Source organism: Littorina saxatilis, linkage group LG2, assembly GCF_037325665.1.
Source record: "Littorina saxatilis isolate snail1 linkage group LG2, US_GU_Lsax_2.0, whole genome shotgun sequence".
NCBI lineage: Eukaryota > Metazoa > Mollusca > Gastropoda > Littorinimorpha > Littorinidae > Littorina > Littorina saxatilis.
Window position 1 is genome coordinate 40,999,524 of NC_090246.1, and position 26,043 is coordinate 41,025,566.

A 26,043-nucleotide genomic window follows, 5' to 3' on the forward strand; every position below is an offset into this window, starting at 1 on the left:
CCCGAAAAAGCAAGACTGGTCTTATACAGGTCAATTCGTGGAATTGGTGGGATCAAGTTGACCGACCCATATCTGTGGGTAACTTTATTAAATAATGATGTAATGTAAATCGGCACTTTACCGTGATACAATTTATGCATGAAAATGGCTTTGTTTAACTTGAGATGCTTTTCCAGTGGAAGAAAGTTAAGCATTTTTAATTTCATATCTGTTGAGGCATTATCCTTTACGATGAGTTTGGCCGAGCGACGATAGAGAGAGTCTAACTTTTTCAAGTGGACATCACTGCTGCCATCCGAGAGCGTCGAAACATAATTAATGTGAGGCATTACATGAGCATGGTGGAACATTTCCAGAGTCCTTCTGTCGGTATATTGCTTTAACTTGGATAGGAGGAAAACGTCACGTTCTTGGCTACTTTCTTGCAAATATGCTGTATTTGAGAGAGAGAGAGAGAGAGAGAGAGAGAGAGAGAGAGAGAGAGAGAGAGAGAGAGAGAGAGAGAGAGGAGAGAGAGAGAGAGAGAGAGAGAGAGAGAGAGAGAGAGAGAGAGAGAGAGAGAGAGAGAGAGACCTTCTCCCCCAAAAGGTTCAAACAAAAACGTAAACAAACTCTGCTGAAAAATGTGCCACCCGGATATTGGCAATTTTGTGTGAGTGACAGTGAGAGGTTTGGATATATAGTTGTCGGTTTACATAAGTTTTTGCTCCCCTGCCAGTTTTTTTTTCTCTCAATTAGATGACCACCGCAAATAGGAAACGAGGTGTCGCTCGATAATGCAGGCGATCGAAACCTCCCTCTCTCCCCCCTCTTTCTCTCTCCCCCCTCTCTCATTTCCTCATTGCAGCATGCCCATGATGCCGCAGTGCGAGAGCCAGTGGATCAGTTTAAGTGCGACAACTCATGCGCACCCTTGGGCCGCGATCACATTGTGATTGTGCTCGAACTCTTCCCGATATTTCTTTAAACACACAAATAAAATGCAAAAATAAAAAGAATAAAGTACTCAATTAGCATTCTCAGAGTCTGCGTGTCGACACCAGAACTACTCGGTTACCACTTGTGTGACAAATTCCCAGTAACAGCTAGGTCTATTCAATCTTGCCAACTTGCACATGTTTAAACCCTTTTTGCCGAGTAACTATAAGTTTGTATATGTTTCATTTCATCGGTATGGGTTTGTTAGCTAACGTTAGCTTAACATTTGACTAAATGTGTGGAAGGGGGTGTTTTTTCCGTCAGTTTAGTGCGAGGGGTGTAAAAACAAAATTTAAACAGAAAAAGTATGGGGTCGGTGGGAAAACTGAAGGAGGTCAGTACCGCAACAACACTTTTTACCCTTTGGTTTTCATTTCTTTAGTCTTTTTTCTTCTCCCCCTGTCTTTCCTTTTTGCTCCAGAAAAACCCGTTGCTTCGGCGAAAGATGACATCATGCAGAAATGCTGCAGAAAAGACAGCTTTTCTCCAGCATTTCTGTTTTTCTGCAGAATAACTGAATAATGCCAAAATGCTGAAGAAAAAGTGTAAACAGTTTTTCTCCAGTAAAACAACATCACCGTTTTACTGCAGCATTCTTGATTTCAATTTTACTGCAGTAAAACTGTTTTACTGCAGAAAAAAACGTTGCTCTCGCGAAAGATGACATTATGCAGAAATGCTGCAGAAACAAACAGTTTTTCTCCAGCATTTCTGTTTTTCTGCAGAATAACTGAATAAAGTCATAATCCGCTAAGGATACTTAGCCTATGTGTGTGTGTGTGTGTGTGTGTGTGTGTGTGTGTGTGTGTGTGTGTGTGTGTGTGTGTGCCGGGTGTGTGACGGCGGTCGGTGTGTGTGCCACGGTGTGAGTGTGTGTGTGCAGGGGCGGATCAGTTGCTTTGTAAGGGGGGGGGGGGGGGGCACTTTGAATCGAAAGTGAATGTGATGGGCGCGAAGCGCCCGAATTTGCTAGGGGGGTCCGGGGGCATGCCCCCCCCCCCCCCCCCGGAAAAATTGTTTGCCCAAAGAAGCAAAATGGTGCCATCTGGTGCCATTTGAACTTGTGTGTGTGTGTCACTGTGTGTGTGTGTCACTGTGTGTCTGTGCGTGTCACTGTGTGTGTCACTATGTGTGTGTGTGTGTGTGGGGGGGGGGGGGGAGCTGGGTTCCAAGTTTAGCGGTTTAACGCAATCAAACTTGGTTCAAGCATTTACTTGTTAAAAGTAAATTCCCACTACTGTACCATGGTGTTTAGTATCCGGGCAAAGCCTGTAATGTTTACATAATCCTATGTTTTTTTAAAGGTTTTTCTGCCCTAATTTCTCTTTTTTTTAAGTGAATGTCCGCGTGTATATATACTATGTCCGTGTATATATATATAAATATATATTTTGATATCACTGTCGAAACAGACCAATAGCAGAAGATATCATCACACAGTCAGTCAATGTTAGATATATTGCTAATTCTCTGGACATTTTGTATTTACTGTAAAGAAATTACAAAAGTATTTGTCTCAGTTTTGGCTGTTCCATATAAGCAGATTTATACCCTCCCTCTGATTATTATTTCTTTTTGTTCACTCTTTTCTTGTACTTTTCAGTATTTTAAAATGTCTTTCCTTTCAAAAAGTCTTTAGTCACTTGCTCAACTAAATTCTGGGATAATTACATTTTCATATATATTTGTTTGTTTTTAAATTTAGGTGCTTTTGTTTTTGAAGTGGGGAAGCAATAAAGAGGTCGTCGATATCAAAACTGATATCGACGGAAATGTCGTCGATATCACTTTTGCACTGAGCTCAGTTTTGCCCAATTGACGAATGGAAATCCACGTAACTATATATATATATATATATATATATATATATATATATATATATATTAGTACAAACAGTCTATAGGTCGACTTTTTGTCGACCTATAGATAATTTTCATTGAACTTTGTAGTTGGGTCGACCGAAAGTCGGTCGACCTATTGTTTTGGCCTCTCTGAACCTCGTTTCTGTCCCAGGACGCTTGATCCACTGCGCTAACGAGGAAACACATCGAGACGTCACTGGTAAAGAAGATGCAGATAAATCAGAATCAAACTGAATGAGAACAGTACCATTTTGTATTGCGGTCATTAGGGTGACTACTCTGATATTTACCTTTATGTCAACATGACATTATCTTCAAATATATTTGGTTATGGGAGTGTTCTTTCCGTGAAATCCGAGCTGTTGTCTACTTTCAACAGTTTTAACACAAAACCACCAAAGTTGACTTTCTAACGTCTGCATGCATTTAGAATCAGTTGAAGCACCATGCGACAACGCTGAAAAGTTATATCTTGGCCTATTTTAAGAATGACGTCATTGACCTCACAATGAGGCGCACAGCTGAAAAATGGCGAAGCTGCATGATGACTCGATTGATGTGTTTCTGGGAGAGTGAGAGAAAGAAAGGTGAGTTGCAATGTGACACGAATGCTGAACTTGTTGTATGTGTTTGTTTACCACTTTCTTTTTTGTTTTACATGCCACTCAATGGGAAAATGCTTCCGCTTGGACATGAAAAGTAACTTTTGTTATGCTATTTCGACCACGCAGTGTTCGCCATCTTAGAAAATCTCGTCATCATGTTCATGGCCTGTGCTGAGGCCTTCAATCTTTACCAAATCATTCTAAGCTTGACCGTGATAAGGACACATATTGTTAGATTTCGTACAGTCGACGGGCGAACGAATGTTCTTTTGAAGCGGAGATATGATTATGAACGTTCGGACATTTTCAAACTGAAGTCATTCAGTGATTCAATTTGTTGCTGTTTTGGGTTCCACACACGCCAGTTGTGGATAGTTTTATGTGCAAACAATCAGAGGCTCGTATATTGTTCGTTTGAGAATAAATTCATATTGTTCGTTTGAGAATAAATTCATATGATAACGATCATAATATATGGTAATACAAAACAAATCTGTTGAATTTACCTAGCCTCGTGTACACATTTTTTTTTACTTATCTGGAAGGAATACTGTTTGTGTTTCTTGCTTGTTAGAACTTAGAGGCACGCGTTAATAGACCCTATCGGTATTCCAAGCTCTCGTAATCTCTCGCAAACTTCAGAGCATAGCAAAGTATGCGGTACAGCGATCTCGTGCGAGCTGCACAAGCCAAGGTTCGAAGTTCTCGCGATGTTCAAAGCATAACAAAGAGCGTGTCTCGCGAGAGCTGCTCAGATACCGAAAAGGTCTATTGAGGTCTAACGAATGACGTCTCACAACGTGCGTGGTCGTCCTTGGCGGTCAAGAAAGCCGCCGCGATCATTGCGCAGACAACACTTCTAAACCGACAATATTTTTTGTGCGCATCACGTGCTCCACATAAATCGGCCGGAAACGTGCGTGGTCGTCCTTGGCGGTCAAGAAAGCTGGCTCGCTGGGGTGTTCAGTTCTTTTGGGCTCACCTGAGTAATCAGTTAGTCTATGCATGGATTTAATGTACATCCATGGGCATGCAGTGTTACTGTTAGACTGTCCGGCATATCAAAAAACTTTAACGTTGGGTTTTTTTTTGACATAATTTGATTTTGTCTTCGATAATGAGTGTAACGACAGAAAACGTTCATTAAATATGCTCATCAGAGCTCTGTTTTCAATAACCATCCAGCGCTATTTGTTCTAACCGTCACCTCTGGTTTAATCAACTTAAAATACATTTCAGAGCTTATACTAATACTAAGCATAATGTTGGGCTCAAAGTTAGCGGTGTGCTTTTACGTGGTAGTTAGTGATATTTGATATCTTTCGCTGTTATATAGTGTGAAGTACAAAGAAGTTAGGCATACAGTGACACTTTCAATCAGTTGTGCCACACATTGATAAAGATACATGCAACCTTATGGAAGAAACTATGCGCACCATAACAAATATGCCCAGGTTTATTGCTGTTATTAGTGTTAATGTGTTAAAGCATTCCCTGACTTGGCCAGCTATACCTAACATTTCGACCAAGCTGTTAAAGAACTGATTCAGGATATAAAAAGGGCAAAGCTCCACTTTTGATCAGCTTTAACTAAGCTTTGAGTTTGACAATCAAAATTATAATATTTACAATGGTTGGCCTTGAATGATGACTTTATAAATGATTTTTCTAGAGATTGACTGTCACCAGTTTTCCAATATGATGACAAATGGTTTTCACTCAATGTTCACACAATGTTGACAGGTTGATATTTGTAGGTGTTACCTAAGTATTACATGCAGAAATATGTTCAATGATGTGTGTTTATCATTGTGAGTATGTGGAAAAGAACTTAACCAGTAATTTTTGATGACATGATGTGATGTGTTATGTTTGTGTTTAAGATTAATTCATTATAATATTTGAAATTATCCATCAGGCTAATTTGAAGCTGAGGAATATGGCGTTGGATCCTGGATACTTTGCTCACTATACCAGAGGGCAGTTCATGTTGCAGCTCTCTTTGTCAAACTTAAAGAAACATGGAAGCCTGACAACAAGCACAAGTTCTGGTAAGAAATTTACTCAGTTGATGTTCAGGGGATTTATTTTGAATACATGCATTTAGTTTTACTAGTACCAGTCATATATACAGGTTTGCAAGCTTAACTAAAGTCAAAGACCAGATCAGTGAATAGGATTCTTGTCGGTCATCGGTCACTTGACGCATAGAATTGTGAAATGACCGATTGATTTGTCAGTGAGCTGGTCATTGACTTTTCAATCAATCTGTCATCGAAATAAGCGATGACCAAAACAATTTTCTAAATGATCTAGATGTTGAATTTATGCTCAGTCGGTCAATGACCGATACAGTACTAAAATCAACCTAATTATTGCCAGATGTTTTGAATCATTTGCAAACCAGGAAGATATATAATATGTATTCAAATCAATAGATGAGCGTTTTCAATCCTAGCTTTATACTACAGAACAACATTAACAGATCACACATTAAAATCCTTGAAACTCGACATGTAAAGATTCATGAAAAATAACGAACGATCATGTATAGTAACAACTAACATTAACAATATAAATATTTAGAGTATGTATCCGGCACGGTTGGCCTAGTGGTAAGGCGTCCGCCCCGTGATCGGGAGGTCGTGGGATCGAACCCCGGCCGGGTCATACCTAAGACTTTAAAATTGGCAATCTAGTGGCTGCTCCGCCTGGCGTCTGGCATTGTGGGGTTAGTGCTAGGACTGGTTGGTCCGGTGTCAGAATAATGTGACTGGGTGAGACATGGAGTCCAGGGGCTCACATCCACGTCGGACATCGGACATACACGGATATTTTTTCCAAATGTCCTATACATTTTTCATGCAAGAGGACATATGTCCTATTGTTTTTGTCACAAAGGGGTTATTGTCCGATTATGCTTTCATTTGATCTGGAAACTGTCACTACTTTCCAATTTACAGTAGTTTGATTTGCTACGATGTGTCTCTCCAAGCAGACAAAACCATGCTGTTAGTGTCCGTTTTGTTGCGAGACAAAAAAGGTCCTATTAATTTTTTTCCGGGACAAATGTCCTATCGCTTTTACATTGTCCAGGACATTTGTCCTATGCCATCTCTCATGGATGTGAGCCCCTGAATGGAGCCTGTGCTGCGACTTCTGTCTTGTGTGTGGCGCACGTTATATGTCAAAGCAGCACCGCCCTGATATGGCTCTTAGTGGTCGGCTGGGCGTTAAGCAAACAAACAAACAAACAAACAAACAAGAGTATGTATATGAGCGCTCAAACTCGAAAGAGCTTTACCCAACAAAACAATTCAGTCAGGGCGTTTTCTTCAAAAAGCATGAATGGATTACAAGGGCATCCTTATATTAGATACATAATATGGTCACTTGAAATCTACCAGATTAACTGAGAATTGTTTTTCTTCTCTGCTTGTTTACAAAGTTTAAACTTTTGAAAGTTGTTTTTAAATCACCATTGTAACCAGTTCAGTGTGCATTTTCTCTGTACAGATAAGTCCAGTATCTCCAGAATACTCACCACTCCTCAGACATTAGAGGTATGTCAGTGCTCTTTTCTTTTTGTCATTTTGTATTACTATTAGTGTCTACTTCCTTCTTCTTGTAGAATTGATTTGCTACTGACTTTAGACAAATATGGTACATTACATTCCTTATTCTTCAATCAATCCTCAATATAGACATTGATAGGTGGTCTGTGGTTTAAAGCCAGCTATGTTGATACCCCAGAGAAGTCTGTTACACCACCATTGCGCTTGTGTGCTTCAAGCTTGCGGTATTAGTACATCCGTTTTTGTGTGTGTTGTGAAGGCTCTGTGGTTTACACCTATCAACATCGTTTGCTGTTACTGTTACTGTTAGTGGGTATTACAAAGAGGTTAGGCAGACAGGGACACTTGCAATCAGTTGTGCCACTTATTGATACAGATGCATGCAGCCTTATGAAAGAAACTATGCGCACCATAACAAATATGCCCAGGTTTATTGTTCATTTGCTGTTATAGTTTTTTATGGCCAGCTACCTAACATTTCGACAAAGCTTTTAAAGAACAAACTCAGGATATGATTATAACAAGGGCAAAGCTCCACCTTTGATCAGCTTTTAGCTTTGTTTGACAAACAAGATTTTTATATTTACAATGGTTGCCCTAATGATGACTTTACAATTGATTTTTGTAGAGATTGACTGTCAAAAGTTTTCCAATATGTTGTAAAATGGTTTCCACTCAATGTTGACAAGTGGACATGTGTAGGTGTTACTGTTACATGCAGAAATCTGTTCAATGATGTGTGTTTATGAGTGTGTGGAAAAGAACATAACCTGTAATTTTTGTTTCAGAATGAAAACTACTGCCCAGAGAATGAGACAGGAGCTTCTTCAATCTCAGTGGACTACCCTCTCCTTCAACCAAGCAACCAGAAGACTTTATATGATCAAGGTACATGATTTTCCTCCGCTCCTACTTGAAGTTGAACATTTCTGTTTTTGTTAGTTCTGCCTCTGATCTCTACAATATGCATGTCATGAGCAATGAACTGTTGTGTTGCTTGTTATCAGTAATATCACTCTTCTTCTTCTTGGTTTAAACAAAACTTTATTCAATTTTAATCATGACAAGAACAATGCATGGATGATTACATACTCAAGCATATAATGCTTATTTTAAGCAATCATAGTAATTACAAAACAAAGGTTAGCATGATGGCGGAATAAGTACATTAGCTCCTTTCAGGAAACGAAAAACAAAACAAAAGACAAAACAGATACACAAACAAGCAGAAAATGGGAAGGGGTTGGTGATACAGGAGGTGGGGAAAGGGCAGCTAGCAAGTAGCCAGCTTAAGGGAAAAAGAAGAAGAAGAAGAAGACTTGGAGCGCCAATATTTGAGGGGATTTTTTCAATTGTAATAAGTGCACATAAGACACTCGCACAAAGTTAATGCGTATTGTGATCAGAGGAAAAGTCACTACATTGCGCATAAATCGAGACATAATTGATAAGTCGGAAAACAACATGAGAGAGGTTATGGGGGAAAATTTGTCAGGCAGCATGTTGCATGACAGTGTCTAATAAATGTAATGAGTGAAGTATAGAGGCTCATTTGCGGAACCTGCCCGTCTGTCTAATATAGTCCTTCCGGATAAGTAGCCAGTGAAAATCTTCAAGTGTAGCAACCTCTGTTTACTTTTTCAAATGGCTTTTGTAAGTACTTCAAATCTGTGTTATATGTTATTGGGATATCACACATCCTGAGGCGCCAAACGTGGCCGAGTGAAGTGGAGCTCCGCGAAAAGCTGTGGGGGACAGCGGCATCACTGCGGCTGACTGCGGGATTTGCACTCAACACTGGACTGGACATCTAGACGTATGGCCGGGAACGTAGAAGAAGAAGAAGATTGGGATATCATAATTATAAGCTTTCCAGCCCTGTTTGTCTCATTGCTAGTTTTCATTTAATTTGTTAACAGAGACCTACAGACCAGTCTTGAACCCAGCAGCAGAAAGCAGGTCAGAGGTATCATCGACTGCGATAGCAGACAGGTCCTCAGCAACATCAGCAGAAAGCAGATCAAATGTTGACAGCCTGCCCTTAGTAAGTGTTGATTTTGTTACTGATATACTGTAGTACCTGCAAAGTATACGGGTCTCGATGAACCCACTTTTTGTGCTGTTTTTCAAACAAACTTTGCAGGTAGGATTAGGTGCATATCAGCATATTGTGTGCCAAGCTTGGTTGACAAATATTTTGCGATTCATGATTTATTAGCGATTTTTCAGTACACAATCAGGGATGTTGCCATAAATTCATACCTATAGGACAAATGCCCTGAGCTCTTCGGCATCAATAGGACATTTGACTGCTTTCAGACATTTCAATAGGACATTATAATTGTGTACAAAACACAAAATTATCATGTGCAAACACACATATCAGTACATGCACCAACATTGTGTGCAGGACACACACAAAAGAGAAACAACTAAAAAACGACCAAAAACTTCAGCACTATCACGGAAAGAATATCAAATATCGTGCTGTCCGAAAGAATGGAGTTTTTATCGGACCATGACCGCGCTCAGTTGAAAACGATAGGACATCTGACCGCAAGGCGTTTATGTGAATCGGACATTTGAGCCTTGTAATCGGTCTATGTCCGATGTCCGACGCCTAACCACATCCCTGCACAATATGCTGATATGCACCTAAACCTACCTGCAAAGTTTGGTCGAAATATACCGGTCTCGATGAACCCACTTTTTGTGCTGTTTTTCAACCAAACTTTGCAGGTAGGGTTAGGTGCATACAGGCATGAGCAAGATCGGTCGCCCACTTGCCACAGGCGACCAGAAATGAGTGTGGGCGAGTAGAAAGTTTTATAATGATAGCCCGCTTGGCGAGTGTAAATTTTGGGTCTGTGGTATCAATTTCCAAGCGACGATTGTCTGTTGTGAAGCACGTTGTCGTCTACGATTGCTAAAATTAGATGTGATCGGAGCTCCAGTTCCAGGAAATTCTCTTTAGTGACCAATCAGAATGACCTTATGATTTCAGGGTTATCAGGACTTTTTGTTGACGCGATTTTAACCAATCAGTATTGTCGACGCAGCATGTGTGTCTCAGAAGCCTAGGCAGATCTGAAGCTGTAAACATGTAGAAATACTTGGACAACTAGCCAAACCAGAGGGAACGGAGTCCGAGAGATTAAAAAGTATGAATCCGGACAGAGGAAGCGTTCCTTCCAGGCAGACTACACGAAAATGTCATGTTGTGTACAGTACTGCTTGCAAAAAGCATGCCGCTTCTGAGAAGGAGAGAAAGGGGCCATTCGTTGTTGGTACGGACAAATTAAGCTAGAAAACATACGTGCTCACGAAACATCAAAGTCTCACCAACAAAACACCAAAAAATGGGTAAACTCAAACAAAAAGGTTGAAGACACCGAGGGGGGGACACGCTATGCACCAGCTAATTTAAAGCATAGCGTGCTCATGTCGCTCAACTAATGCGATCTGTACAGGCGCTTGCAAAGACCTGCTCGCCTTTCACCACGTTTGAATGGATAGAATCGTTTTGTTGTTTGGAAACTCATTTTTGTGGGCAAGTGAAATTGTTTGTGGGCTAGTCAATTTTGAATTTCACTAACCCACAAGGCGAGTGAAAATTCTGGAACTTGCTCATGCCTGTGCATATCAGCAGATTGTGTGCCAAGTTTGGTTGACAAATATTTAGCGATTCATGATTTATTAGCGATTTCTCGGTTTCAATTCCCCTCATTTTGGTTGTATACAGCATGCGTGGTTTCACAAAATGCCGTCTGTGTCTATCACTGTGTGCAGCTGGCTGCTATACGTTAAGCGGAGCTAACGTCCAATTACCAGCGGATGGCTTTAAACTGTCCTGGCGTTGCGTTGCTGACTTGTTCTAGTCTGCTGTTGTTCTTGGGAAGAAGGAGAATTCATACTCATTTCTCTCTCATTTCTCATTACTTTATTGTCCCATCGCTGGGAAATTCGGGTCGCTTCCTCCCAGTGGAAAGCTAGCAGCAACGGAATCCAATTACCAGCGGATGGCTTTAAACTGTCCTGGCGTTGCGTTGCTGACTTGTTCTAGTCTGCTGTTGTTCTTGGGAAGAAGGAGAATTCATACTCATTTCTCTCTCATTTCTCATTACTTTATTGTCCCATCGCTGGGAAATTCGGGTCGCTTCCTCCCAGTGGAAAGCTAGCAGCAACGGAGTCGCGCTACCCAGGTGTCTGCGTGTTTGGGTGTATTCAGCCACCTGCACTTATGGCAGAATGACCAAGGTCTTTTACGTGCCATTGTGATGACACGGGGGTGGGACATGGCTTCTGTCTCTGGGTCTGCACATAAAGTTGACCCGTGTCCGTCCCGGCCCGAATTCGAACCTGCGACCTTTTGATCATAAGTCCAGTGCTCTACCAACTGAGCTACCAACCGAGCTACTGGGCGGTTTGAGCTGTTGTTAGTTGCGGCTGGCTGCTATACGTTAAGCTCGGCTAACATCCAATTACGAGCAGACTGTGCTATACACGGTGACGCAGTGTCCCCTCGGACATCCTTGTCTAGGTTTAAAAAAAAAAAAGTTAAAGCACCTTACAACAAAGTGTCATGAAATCTTATGTCCATGCAAAAGTTAGGCTGAAACCTGTACAATGATATTGTTTATGAGTATGTAAAAAGAACAAAACCTGGATATTTTGTTTCAGGACGAAGACTACTGTCCTGACACTGAGAGTGAGGCGGGAGCTTCTTCAATCTCTGGATTATCCTCTCCTTAAACCAAGGACACGGAGGACTTTATATGATCAAAGTACATGATTTTCCTCTGCTCTTACTTGAACCTTTCTGTTTTTGTTATTTTACCGTCAAATGATTTGCTTTATGTGGTCTGAATGCCACTTTTATGTTACATAGTGAACTAGAAAATACAGGGAAACCTTGAGGCTAAGAGACTAAAGTGCATCTGTAAGACTAAGACGAGTATATTATGGTTGAACAAGTGGGAGAGCCTCTTAAAGATAAGAAATAGACAAATTTCAAAGCCTGAGTTACAGAATCTTTTTGATGGTTGTATTCAAAAGGTTTGACTGTACCTAACTGACTCTGCACTTGGATCTCTTGAGGTTAAGTTTCTTTAAATTCGAATCAATGTTAAATTCAAAATAAGCAGGGGAAAAGTTCTTGTGAGCAGAAATTTTGTTTCAATATCAGGCGTGCACAAGATCGGTCACCCTTGTTGCCCTAGGCAAATAAAAATTAGTGTGGGCGAACAAAATTGAGAATGTGATTGCCCGCAGGGCGGGTGTAAAATTTGCGCTCAAGAAACTTCTTCTTCTTCTTCTTCTTCTTCTTCTTCCTCCTTCCTCCTTCCTCTTCCTCATCCTCCTCCTCCTTCTCCTTCTTCTTCTTCTTCTTCTTCTTCTTCTTCTTCTTCTTCTTCTTCTTCTTCTTCTTCTTCTTCTTCTTCTTCTTCTTCTTCTTCTTCTTCTTCTTCTTCTTCTTCTTCTTCTTCCTGTGCTTGAGCTCCCAGGGCCATCCCTTTTTGCGAATGAGAATTTTGCGTTTATGGCCGTTTGTTTATTATACCCTGCCACATTGGCAGCCATACTTCGAGAGATTAAGAGAATGGTATTTAATGTGGAGTTACGAGATAAGAAAAGCCGAATGCGAAAGTTTGTGTCAGTCGGCAACTGAGCTCACACAGGCACACAAAAACGGCTTTTCCGTTTTACTCCCCTGTTTGTACTACATGTACATCTTTTGACTTTGGGCATTTTGTGGTGTTTAGGGACAGAAAATAATTGGTTTAGTCCTGTTTCATCGAGAAGTTAGCAGAAAAGGGTATGCTATCAACATTTGTAAAGCTGAAAAACATTCCCGAGAAGAATTTCAAGTTGTCAGTGTATGCTGTTGTCGATTGAAACATCGCCGCGTGGTACAGATGGGTAAACCGGAACCATGCGTCTTTGTTATTGCCAATATGCTTTTGGATATTGGCAAAAATGGCCGACTTTCGTAGCATTATGCTTTGATGATCGGAAAAGGGATGTGTGAGACCATCCAATCACAGCCCCCGAATTCCCCCACGTGTCCATCAGAATAGCTATATAGATAGATTACAGGGCTTGAAGGCAGAAAAAAGTGCGGATAAAAAACAAGACAAGAGACAGAAGATAAGAAGCTAAGAGAAAGGATAGTGGGAACATTGTTGCCCTGTATTGCCAGCCAGGGGGTAGCCTATTTCAATCCGCGGGCTACCCTCGCGGTTAACTCTTCATTGTTGTGTGGTAACCTGAGTTGTGTGGGCAAGTCAAATTGTTACTGTTGTCAACTTAGTGGGCTAGTCATTTTTTTAAATTCAGTAGCCCACATTGTGACATACAATTTAGAAACTTCCTCATGCCTGAATATAGCCAAAATTTCAATATAGCCTTTATTTTTTTTATCAAATACTAAGAAGAGCTTTTGTTAGGGCCTAGCGGTGATTTGAATATAGTCGGGAATTAATTCAATATAACGTTGTGTCAATACAACAGTGCTTCTCTGTATGTTAAATTACAATGCAATAAACTGCTGCTTCTGATTTTATTGCTAATAAACAGGCTGAATTTTTACCTAATATGAAGAAAGTTTCTAAGTTTACAAGATGGGTGTCATGAGCAATGCACTGCTTTTATAAGTACTCCAAATCTGTGTTATATTTTATTGGAAAAACAAGCTTTCCAGCCCTCTTTATCTTATTGCTAAAGTTCTCATTTAATTTGTTAACAGTGACCCACAGACCAGCTTCGTACCCAGCAGCAGAAAAAAGGTCAGAAGGACTGAAATAGGAGACAGGTCCTCATCAACAGCAGCAGAAAGCAGTTCATCATTGTCAGCAGTTTTAGTCAAGCAGTATGTAAGACATGTTGAGTCCTTTGTACTGGAAACTTGCATTTTCCCAGTAAGGTTATATATTGTACTGCGTTGCAGGCCCCTGGGGCAATTTTTGATTAGTGCTTTTGTGAACAAGAAACAGTTAACAAGTGGCTCTATCCCATCCCCCCCTCCCGCAGTGGGGCACTGCGGTTATGAAATTAAAAGCCCCTCCTGTTTTTGGAACCGCAGGAGCTTTCTAGTTTGCTGTTAGGTAGATTTTTGGTTCCTCTTTCCTGTCATGCTCTCTTTTTCTTCATGAATTCTTTTCCTTTTTCTGCCTTCTTGCTCATTCACCTGTATTTTTTCCAAAAATCTCTTCTCTTGCCGCTTGTCTCGCGATTCATGTATAGTTTAATCTGTTAGTGTTCTGATGTAAGTCCAGCAGTAGATAGGTTAAGCCTATTTTAACATACTGGAAACTGGTAATCTTCCAGTAGGTATTAATTTAGTTTTACTAAAGCCTGCTGGGACACAAGTAATGGGTTAGTGCATTTGTAAACAGGAATCGCTTGACAAGTGGCCCCCTTCATCCCCCCCTTCCTCGTCCTGATATGGCTCTGCGTAGTCGGCTGGACGTTAAGCAACAAATAAACAAACAAACAAACCTATTGTTGCATCCAGTTGAGAAAGACTATTGACCAAGTGGCTGTTAGTTTGCTCTGTTTTAAACAAGGTTAGTGTGTCCTATTATTGCATGCAGTTGAGAAAGACTATTGACCAAGTGGCTGTTAGTTTGCTCTGTTTTAAACAAGGTTAGTGTGTCCTATTGTTGCATCCAGTTGAGAAAGACTATTGACCAAGTGGTTAGTGTGTCCTATTGTTGCATCCAGTTGAGAAAGACTATTGACCAAGTGGCTGTTAGTTTGCTCTGTTTTAAACAAGGTTAGTGTGTCCTATTGTTGCATCCAGTTGAGACAGACTATTGACCAAGTGGCTGTTAGTTTGCTCTGTTTTAAACAAGGTTAGTGTGTCCTATTGTTGCATCCAGTTGAGACAGACTATTGACCAAGTGGTTAGTGTGTCCTATTGTTGCATCCAGTTGAGAAAGACTATTGACCAAGTGGCTGTTAGTTTGCTCTGTTTTAAACAAGGTTAGTGTGTCCTATTGTTGCATCCAGTTGAGACAGACTATTGACCAAGTGGTTAGTGTGTCCTATTGTTGCATCCAGTTGAGAAAGACTATTGACCAAGTGGCTGTTAGTTTGCTCTGTTTTAAAGGTGTATGTCAAAAAAATTCTGAAATTTCTATTTCATCATTGCATTGTTTTCTTAATTTAAAAAAAAAACACTTTTCAAACAATAACCATCTTTCTATCTGAAACAACACGGCCATGACAGTCTTTTAAAACAATCTTGTATTATCCCATAGGCTAGGCTACCTAAGTTCCTCTGCGACATGTTTAGTTTTAAGCCGGCAGAGCCCGTTATTTAAAGGATTTGGGCACGCTGAATTCATAAATATAATTGATGTTGTCATCACAACAGGAAAATGCCTATTATGCAAGTTAGACTGCTTTTCAAACGCCATTTTGAATATTTAATTTTACAACTCGAACGAGAGGCATAATCATGTAAGATAAGCAGATAACAGAAATGGAACCAGCATGGTCAAATCACCTAAGAGCAACCAAATTAGTAGAAAATATAATTAATTACGAGGCTTTTTGACTGAAAGCTACTTTCCCTAGGTTAAACTCTCTCCTATCACCCCCAGACCAGTCCCCCCCCCCCCCCCAGGCCAGTTGTTAAGTGTTTCTTGTATAGAATATAGTCCATGTTTGAAAAGATTTTAGTCAAGCAGTATGTAAGACATGTTAAGTCCTTTGTAGTGGAAACTTGCATTCTCCCAGTAAGGTCATATATTGTACTACGTTGCAAGCCCCTGGAGCAATTTTTTGATTGGTGCTTTAGTGAACAAGAAACAATTAACAAGTGGCTCTATCCCATCTCCCCCACTTTCCCCATCGCGATATAACCTTCGTGGTTGAAAACGACGTTAAACACCAAATAAAGTAAAGATTGAAGGATCATGAACATGCTGCTACTGGTGATGTGATGTAGTGATGATGTGGGGGTAGCTTAATTCGATTTTTTCTTTATTGAATAACTATGCAAACAATTGTGTACATGTTATCATAATTTCATTGCATTGTTTGCAGTGCAGATATTCCTTACTGATTTTGTTCTTTTCTCATAACATTGTTTACTGTTGATACCTTAAAACGAAGTGAGTTAATTTTCATTTTTCCATGATCAAGGCTTTTATGAACAAAGGCGTTATGATGTCGTGCTATCAGTTAAGGTGGCAGACCAGGGCAGAAAAACCTGGTGCTGATATGTGTCAGCCAGGATCTACAATGGTTTGGTCCATACTCATTGAGGTTTCCTTTCAAAAATTTTAACATGGAATTTGTTTCCAAAGTAACTTAATGTAAATTATTTTATATATGGTGCCAAGAAAATCAGTCGGATAATGGAGGTGGTTGTTATTGGGAGGGGTCGTTATGGGAGGTTTCACTGTATTCAACTCGGTGATCTGATCACGAGAGTAATCACAATCTACAGTATGCAGATATGTGGTGGAAAGGGTGGATTAAGAATAAGGTTTTGTTACCACACATGAGGTAAACTTGAAGGACATGACAAAGTTTAAAATCACAGTACAGTAGTGTTGTCATAAAATGTGAAAATTTTCCAGATACATGTATTTGAACCCTCAAATGCTTTTGCAAGTCGTCCGGTATCAAAGCAGCGGCCTCTTCTGTCGACAAAAAAGCGTTGCGACTGGACACCGCCATCTTGGCAACTCAGAAACGAGATCGGCAGTTTTGCTTACGTAACCGTGGCAATGGTCTTTGGTGGTCTGAGAATGTGTACTCTCTACTACATGATAGATACCCTTTCACTTTCAGTAGCTTCCCCTGTAGAATCACTGCAGAAATGTCTTACCCTAAGTTTGGTCTTTTTCTTATGAGTGCGACATTTATGTTAAAATGTCTTGCACTTCTTTGGTTTGAAGAATGTCAGCCAGGTATGGTTTCCCTAATGTTCTCTTTCCAAATGATGTGGTTAGGTTGTGATAAAGAAATCAGAATTTTAAATCTTGACATGCAAACTTATTCGGACTCATTTCGTATCAAAAAGGTTAGTCACTTGCGCTGTTGCTCTGTTTGCTGAGTGTGTGCAAGGGCTCTCTGTTACTGTTAGATGCAAAGTCATGTAAATGATGCTGTTGATCATTTTGCCAAGGTCACAAAAAAGACTAACATGGTCCCAGATACGCATCAAAATTAGTTTGAAACCATTTTATTTTCAAGAGAAAGGGTCTTGTTTGATTAATATATGATTTGTATTATTCAAATGAATTATGTCACCCTTGGAGAAACTATACACAATAGAAAGCAATGATTCCTGAAAATGGCTTTTTTGTTTTCCTTAGATTCCTGAATTCAAAACCAATTAAGAGTATGAAAACACTTTTTAGACCGATTAATTGCTCTGTACCTCTTGCTTTTTGACATTTGTAGGGGACCTGTGTTTCTGGTTCACTATATGTCAAGGTTCCAACAGGGTTCCTTGATCCCTAAATGAATAATTGGGTGTCTTCAGTTCAAAGGCAACTATGTGTTTGCCTTTTGATGTCTTGTTTTATTTTCATCATTATTGATCTCGTGTGCCATATGATTCTTATAAGGTGAGAAGTTGAGCTAAATTGGCTTTTCATCACACCCCCCCCCATTTTTGTTTACCATACAATAACGCAGAATGTTTTTTGCCATGTACAGGTGCTAATAAGATACAGGGATTTTACATTTTGTTTTTGTTTCATCAGAATATCAAGAAGGTGCCAAATTTATGGACTTGATTATGTATGATTTAAACTTGACTCTGGTGTATCATATGTTAAGCCTTTTGAAACTATTCTTCTTTCTTCTTGTTCTCAGTTTTCTTATCAGCATTTGCTTGTTTCTTATCTTTTGAAACTGGTCTTTAGTGTTTCATGAATAAAGTTCTAAAACATTTTCAAGGATTCTTGGTGTTTCTTTCAATAAAGATACTTTTCATTTTTGTGTGGATGTGACACAGGTAAAAATTAATTAGTTTATGACTGAGTTATCTTTAATATTCAATTTATACATTACATGTAATTGTTTTCATTTGATTTTATCATAATGCTTTTGTGCTCATTTTGATGCAGTCAACAAACTTCATACCATCATTTTTTCTTTGTCACATCCTTATCAACCGATTTGACCATTGCAAATCTATGTCTGTAAAAAACCGGCACGGTTGGCCTAGTAGTAAGGCGTCCGCCCCGTGATCGGGAGGTCGTGGGTTCGAACCCCGGCCGGGTCATACCTAAGACTTTAAAATTGGCAATCTAGTGGCTGCTCCGCCTGGCGTCTGGCATTATGGGGTTAGTGCTAGGACTGGTTGGTCCGGTGTCAGAATAATGTGACTGGGAGAGACATGAAGCCTAGTGTGCTGCGACTTCTGTCTTGTGTGTGGCGCACGTTATATGTCAAAGCAGCACCGCCCTGGTATGGCCCTTCGTGGTCGGCTGGGCGTTAAGCAAACAAACAAAATGTCTGCACAAAAAATGTTGCACTGACACATTGTTTGTTTTCTGCAGCGTAAGAAAACGCTTCATAGGTACATCACTTGTCGCTGGAGGGGAAAACATCTTGACAGTTTTGGGAAGATTTACATTATTATAACCACCAACAGGTTTCACACATTTTCATATTCAACTCTTTCATACATGACATCCACCTATACACTGGGCTTGGCTTGGGTTTTGTCAACTGTTGGTCCATTGACTGACTTAGCCATGAATCAATCGGTCATTTTGCATACCAATCAGTATGTCAACAACAAAACTTTAAATGTGAACATCGGTTGTCTGCAAACTGAAAAATATGGCTTTGAAGTTAAGATAAAACTTATTACCCAATAACGATACTTCATTTGAATATTTTTCTCTGAAATTTCATACATCGTAAACAAAAGCTAACTGACTGCTGCATGTCAATCGGTCCATTGACAGACTAAGATGCGTATGTATCGGGTCTTTTCTGAATTTAACTATGCAGATGACCGACGCCCAAACCATACCCTGTTCATATAACAGATGAATCCCTGATTCCAGTTTGCACAGTTAAACAAATTACGCAAAAATATTGCTATCAAGCTCATGCATTTGTTAGTTTTGTTTCTTTATAAGTATGAAGAAGGGTCACTACACACATCAGGTCAGATTTTTACACACACTGCTGCAAGAAAGCTATATTATCTTCTTGTCTTGTTTCTGAGAATTTAATTATTAAGAGCCTCATGAAGAGACCTACGCAGTAGCTAATTAACCATATACAGAAATGACGACTATGCTTTTATTATTATTATTAATTTCCATTATTCCATTTTCAACAACACAAAATGTTGGAAAGAGACTGCAAGGTACAGCACAGCACACAAAACCAGATGACCCCAGACATTTCTCAAATATTCAATTTAAAAAGGCAGTTTATGTAGCTTGCATGTCTGGATGCAAAGTCCCCCATAAGTGTAAGGGAAGGTATAAACAACTTAAAACATATATATATATTATACTTAGGTAAACCTAGTGTAGTTTTATTACCCTCTGGATAAATATTAAAGAGTGCGTATATGTCAACCTATTGATGATTTTGTTCGTTGAAAAAATTGACCTAAAGGGTAGTTTTACGGCATTCGTTCAGTAGGTCGACCACCAAAAATGTGTATATCTTGTACTATGGTTTCAATGAAATTGACATGTTGCCACATTAAAGAGCTATTTTCATTTATGATATTCACTTATTAACATCCTCATAATAATTCAGCTAAGGCATATAGCCATGGTTGACCTAATGAAGATTTTTAAAACGGTTAACCTAAGTGCGGATTTGTAGATATATATATAAGTTGACCTAAAGGGTAGTTTTACGGCAGTCGTCTTAATGATGTACTTTTACATAATTTCAGTAGGTCGACCACCAAAAATGTGTATATCTTGTACTATGGTTTCAATGAAATTGACATGTTGCCACATTAAAGAGCTATTTTCATTTATGATATTCACTTATTAACATCCTCATAATAATTCAGCTAAGGCATATAGCCATGGTTGACCTAATGAAGATTTTTAAAACGGTTAACCTAAGTGCGGATTTGTAGATATATATATATATATATATATATATCACAACCCTCCTCAAATAAAACTGATTTGATTTGATTTGATTTGATTTGTATTTGACTGATTAAAAAAGGACTGTTCCATTCAATCTGCGTACTATTTATATTAAAATATGCTCAGAGAAGCGTACATGTACGTAAAAATAAGTTCATTGACATTTCCGGTTCTACTTTTCGAACCACCGGAATCATGCTAAATCCCAGCTATCAATGACGACTTCGTGTTTGAAGGTTCTTGCCTTAACTTCATTTTGCAACAAAGAAATCATAAACAAAATTCCAGTTGTCTAAAAGTTAAATTGTTGATAATCGGAGCAGATCGGAGCATCTGGATCAGTGGCGTCGTTAAGCTACGTGTGAGAGGTTACATATTTATTTTTACTTCGTGAAACTTTTCGAGGTGGTTGTGGTACACGGTAATTTTTGAACCAACAACTTGCTTGACTGCGGAAGTGCTTGCTACACACACAGTCACACACAGACACGACACGCTCGACAACAAAAGTACTGTGTCGACCATCGAATAGCGAGATATGGATGTGTGACGCCGGGTTTCCGTCCTGTAAAACAATTGCCGTCCTGTTGTCGAGCCCTTGTCTGTCCAGGAGGACACCGTACTTGTCCACAATGTCGAAGTTGTTGGCGATATTTGTGATCGGGACCTTCGCCGTTTATTCTTGTCACGGTAAGTTTCGCTTGATTGGTTTATTGACCGTGGTGTTCTGGCTGTTTGTGTCAAAAGGTGTAGGTGTTGTCAAGATTAGGTAATCTGCTGCGTGCTCGTGCCACCCTCATAATTATATTGTTAAATACAGTTGGCTGAACGTTTTTAATAGTACTGACACTGTGTACGGTACACACCTCACAGGATCACAGGACCCTGTTAGTGTTAGTCAACTTAGTGTTAAATGATCAGCTTCTTAAAAATATCAGTAAACTCGGACGTATGTATTTATAATGCAGAGGCACGTCAGTGGCTTCGGTTGAACCCCATTCCTGTTCTTAAGAGGCCAAAAATATGTATGCCTGTAAGACATTAATACATGTCCAGTCGTCGTTCGGTTGACCCCAGTCCCACAAAAATGACCAGCAATTATCTGTTTGTCTGATTGTTCGAGAGTCAGAAAAATAACGTATACATTTGCTATAGCCACCAGGGTGTGTGTGTCACTGTGTGTGTGTGTGTGTGTGTGTGTGTGTGTGTGTGTGTGTGTGTGTGTGTGTGTTGCTCCTTCCCTAACAATTAACACTTGACTTTATAGTAATTGACAAGCTATCCACTTTAATTAAAGTTAAGTGCTTCTCCTGAAAGGAAGACACTTATGTTGACAGTTTCATGCTTCTTCTTCTTCTGTAGAGGACTGGGTTCTTGCGAACGTCTCAGAGTCCTGCTTGGTGTGATTTAGATTAAAGCCTAATTAACTGGATAATTGCACTCAGCAGTATATAAATAATGTATATTTTATGTCAGTTCAAGATAGCTGTAGTTGGATCATTGTGAGTGTGACAGTGAGTGTTGCAGATTAGACCCTAAAATCTTATTTTGGATATTGCAGCATGTCTAAATTTAGGAACAGCTGATGCCATCCAAACACTTACATAAGTTTCAAGTAAACATTTCCTGGCTTTTTAGTTTTGGCTGTGACTGTGAGCCAAACTGACATTTGTTTCTCCATAACTCCATACGAGCATAGAGGTTTTTGTTTTTGGGTCAATTACTCAGTAATGCTTGATTATTTCTGCAACATGTATACCTATAAGCATTATCTACTCTATAAGCATTATGCTTTTGGTTTCTTCATTCTTGGCATTTCTCTTTTTCAGGTGCCCTTGAAGACAAAGTGGCGTATCATGAAGTACTACACATGAGAGATGTTCACACACGCACAAGACGTAGCATTGAGCCGAATCAGATTCGTGCTGGGCGTGAGATAAGGATCAGACTATTCAACATGTAAGTCATTTGATGGTTTTATTCATGTATATTCTATGCAAACGATATATTAACATCAGTACGTGTTGGGTACCTTTAAAAAAATAAAAGAAATCTGGCAGAATTCAAGCAGTGAAAGGAGGGGTAAGACAATATGAGCTTGCATCCAAGTTAAAAAATGTAGTAATACTAGTATATATATATATATATATATAATAGCAAACACTCACGGTTTAAAAGAGAATTGAGATTGAAATTCTGAGCATGCATATATCTCTGCATGTCTGTCTGTGTTTGAATTCTAAAAAGGTAGCATCAACGTTAATGGCTCTGTGCTTTGATCAAATGTTGTACCAGAAGTTCGAAAGTGTATGCTCTGTGTTGCAGGACACTCACTTGCCATCTGTATCCACGGAAGGATCTCTTCACGCCAACTTTCCGCCTGGTGATTGTCGATGGCAACAAAAAACGGGAGGTGAATGACTTCAACAAGGAGCAGTTCTTGGTCGGAACATGTGAAGGTAAATTATCGCTTGCAGCAAACCTACCAGAAATCTCAAGAAAAATAAAGGGAGGTAGTCTTGTAAAGGAGGTTATTTTACTGACAGTGACACTTTGAAGCGAAAGTCGGAGAGAATCTGTGCAGACTGAGGGAATGCTATTTTGGAGTGTTCAGAATTTCAACAGTGTAAATTTTGAATCTGTCAGTCCCGGTAGTTGTAACTGCATTTGACACTTGTTTTATCAAAGTAACAATTTCACAATGCCTCTTTTTCTTCTGTGTTCAATTGTAGACTGGCCCTGTCTCATAATGTGATGTAAGCACAACGCTAGTGCCTGTTTAAGTTTGACTTGGCGACTGGGTTTTGTGGGAGCTGTCTTGTCTGATTTCTAGGTTATATTGCTTTATAAAAAGCACCTAGCATGGTTGGTGCATAGCTGATTTTAGAATTTAAACAACAGGAACTTATCTACTGTTTAAATAGGAGTTAAATGATTCAGAATTGAGATTTTGGGTGGATTTTCAGCATTTCAAAGCTTCAGAGATCATTGTTTGCTCCTTGAATTAAACAATTTTGCATTATTTTTCCCAGAAATGTTTCCACACAGTATAGTGCAGGCTTTTTTCTCATATTCATGATCTCATATGCATGATTACACAGGGGATGCAGCTTCCGATGTACATGGTTACTTCACCAATGGAGTGTTTGAAGGGAGCATCACCTATGATGGCGAAGTCTATGGCATAGAGGTATGTTTTAGGTTTTGATGAAAAGTTAGATTCAAAACACACATAAACTAGCTTGAGATTTTGGAACATTATTTACAGTGTTAAAAGGTAATAAAATTGTCTATGAAAGGCAATGCTTCCTTTGCAAAACTTTTAAAACCCCAACTTTCGTCACACCCCCATTTATGTCATGACAAGAAGTTTGTTGATACAGTTAAGTAGAGAGTCATGTACTAGTTTAGATCATAATGTTTGGATCACAATGATTAAACGCTAGGCTAACTGTTAAAGCCTTCTGCATGTTGAGCCAAGTCAAGGGCAGGTTAAGCAGCTCTGTTCAAATTGTTTTATTTTGTTATTTATTGTATAGGATAAAAAGTTTTGTTTTAGTGAAGAGCTCATGTTGCAGCAGCATGAATATGTAATTTTCTTCAAGAATACGTTTATATATATATTATATGTATGTAGAGGAGATATGTAACAATGTTCTATTGCATTGGTGTATGTTCTTGTCTTCAGGAAGCCAAGCGGCATTTACAGGAGAAAAAAGCCGGTGAACATTATGGGAAGATGATTGCGTATCGGTCGTCAGACATCATTTGGGACCGGAACAACAGGGGAAAGAAGGGGAAAGGGTATGGTGTTTGTGTGTTTGTTTGCGCATCTAAAGGAGAGAGAGTGTGTGTTTAAGGTTGATTTGTATATTCTGATGTCTTTGTGTGTGTACAAGAGTGCAAGAGAGTGTGTATGTGTGTGTGTGCGCGTGCATGCCTGTTTGCACGTTCACTCTAATAAGTTTCTCTTTCTCAGCATCTGATTGCTCCTCTGTGTGTATTTGCATATTCATCAAAACTTAACTCTTACAGTTGCGTCACAGTAACATAATTGCACAAAAACTTAGTTTATATCAGGTTTGTTAAAAATCCTTCAGCATTCATGCTACATGAGGGGAAAAAAGCATGTAATTGATTCTGAAGTTGTACTTTTTTGCAGGCCATCATTCTGTGGTGCCGCACATGTTGACGATCCGTTGGAGAATTCTCGATTTGGTATCAAAGCGGAGAGCAAACTCGGTAAGCTTATAAGACCGCATTAGGGCGGCTGGCAGCAGATTTGAATGTCGATCGAGTGGTGGATATTGAGACAGGTGGTGTGAAAGCAAGCTGGGACAAGGAACAGGAATTTGAATAGAAAAAAAACTGTAAGGTTTTGGGGGAATTTAATTGTTTTTACCTCATTCCTTGTAAGCGTTGTTGAACCATGACTGCAGTAAAGGTGCTGCTTCTTCTCTGAAGCTTTAATTTTTCATCTTTAGTTTTGAAATTTGTGCTGCATGCTGTAGTGTTCTGCTGAAAAATAGAGACCTTGGTGATCCAATTAGGAATAGGCCATAATTCCATTTTAAGATTGAATAAAGCATTTGAGGCATGGGGAAGGTTTTAAGGTAGACATTCATGTACTGAGTGCTTCAATTCCTTGGTTTGAACTTGCTGTCCTGCCAAACATCTTTTATGGGATAGGGAGAGGAGTTTGAGCATCAAATAGTGAGGATGGTTAGTTGGTTATTATTTTGTATCGTCTCTTCAGCTGATATTGCTATCCGAAACTGATGCAAGTTTGTTTCTTTCCTTGAATAGTGAGGAGGGTAAAGTGTAGCAAAGGTTAACATGCTGAGAGCTCTTGATTTCTTACGTCTGATTCCTGAATGTGTGTTCTCTAGATGCACCATCCAGAGGGAAGCGAGCATCTACACCCTACAGCTGGAGCACCTGTCGACTGATAGCCGTGGCAGACTACAAGTTCTATCGCTTCATCGGCGGCAGTGACATCTACAACACTGCTGCCTACATTGTAAGCCTGAGGGGTCTTTTGTGTAATTTAACACTAGTTTATTCAAAATAAGAGTTTTAGGGGCGAGATGAAAATATTATGCTTCCATGCATATTTCCATGTGAGAGAGAGGGAAGGGGGTGGCGGCGGAGTCAGTCTTTTTGTCTTGACATTACCTCTTATATGTATTTCTTGCTGGTATCGCTTTCATTCTATATCCAATAATGTGAGAATGACCTGGGGCCGAATGTATAGCCCCTCCATACTTTTAGGATTTCATAGCGCTGTAGAGCGCATAGCTATGAAACGCACTATAGAACTCAGCGGTCCGCATGCATGAGTTGAAATAGTGCCTGCCATAGCTAAGAGCGGCTCTATTTTTAACACGTAGATAGTGGAAGGGATTCCCCGTCATCCTGTGTCTCTGCGCATGCGTCAAGCTTTGTGATGCTTCGCGGCGGGTCAGTTGTACACCATTTGCCGCAGACAGTTTGGAAAGCCCGTCTCCTGATAAAACTTGCTGGAAACTATATCCATTCCGGTACCCTCGCCATAAAGGTATAAGTCACTCTCTTGCTGGTTCTGCATGCTGTGTTTGATGTTATAAATTCCCGTATTATTATTATCATTATTACTTATGTACCGCGATCAGTTCGCCACACACATCTTGAAAAGATCCGCACGCGTAAAAACTGACCCAAAGTCAAGATAACCCGCAGAACCGGCGGCAATGCACCCTTTCGATTCGGCAGTTCGAGTTGCTCTTACAGTTCATCCGTGATTGCAAGAATGTCCTGCCGGCGAAAGCGGAATTTTCTGTACAGTTCTACGTCGTCGTAACGATTCAGTGGATGTAGGCGGTCAAGAAAGATCCGGTTGCTTCTCAAATTTCTTCTCATCCTGAATCGGCATGAAAGCAGC

The 26,043-nt window shown here is 39.7% G+C and overlaps 2 protein-coding genes across 2 annotated transcripts in view; both read left to right on the forward strand.

The window, feature by feature from the left end:
- The first annotated feature begins 2,845 nt into the window (after nt 1–2,845).
- Nucleotides 2,846–17,934, forward strand: LOC138959003 (uncharacterized). The gene is made up of 7 exons (XM_070330360.1): nt 2,846–3,427; nt 5,364–5,496; nt 6,962–7,008; nt 7,809–7,908; nt 8,940–9,064; nt 11,701–11,804; nt 13,766–17,934. The coding sequence occupies exons 2-6, from the start codon at nt 5,385–5,387 to the stop codon at nt 11,770–11,772; spliced, it is 456 nt and encodes a 151-aa protein (XP_070186461.1). The 5' UTR covers nt 2,846–3,427; nt 5,364–5,384; the 3' UTR covers nt 11,773–11,804; nt 13,766–17,934.
- A 2,648-nt stretch (nt 17,935–20,582) lies between these two features.
- The window catches only part of LOC138959005 (ADAM 17-like protease), a 50,542-nt gene continuing 45,081 nt past the window's right edge, over nt 20,583–26,043 (forward strand). Inside the window, exons 1-7 of the mRNA XM_070330363.1 lie at nt 20,583–20,813; nt 21,953–22,082; nt 22,449–22,582; nt 23,225–23,313; nt 23,812–23,927; nt 24,286–24,365; nt 25,013–25,143. Coding sequence (XP_070186464.1) covers nt 20,756–20,813; nt 21,953–22,082; nt 22,449–22,582; nt 23,225–23,313; nt 23,812–23,927; nt 24,286–24,365; nt 25,013–25,143 — 738 coding nt within the window. The 5' untranslated portion in view covers nt 20,583–20,755. The remainder of the gene's footprint in view (nt 20,814–21,952; nt 22,083–22,448; nt 22,583–23,224; nt 23,314–23,811; nt 23,928–24,285; nt 24,366–25,012; nt 25,144–26,043) is intronic.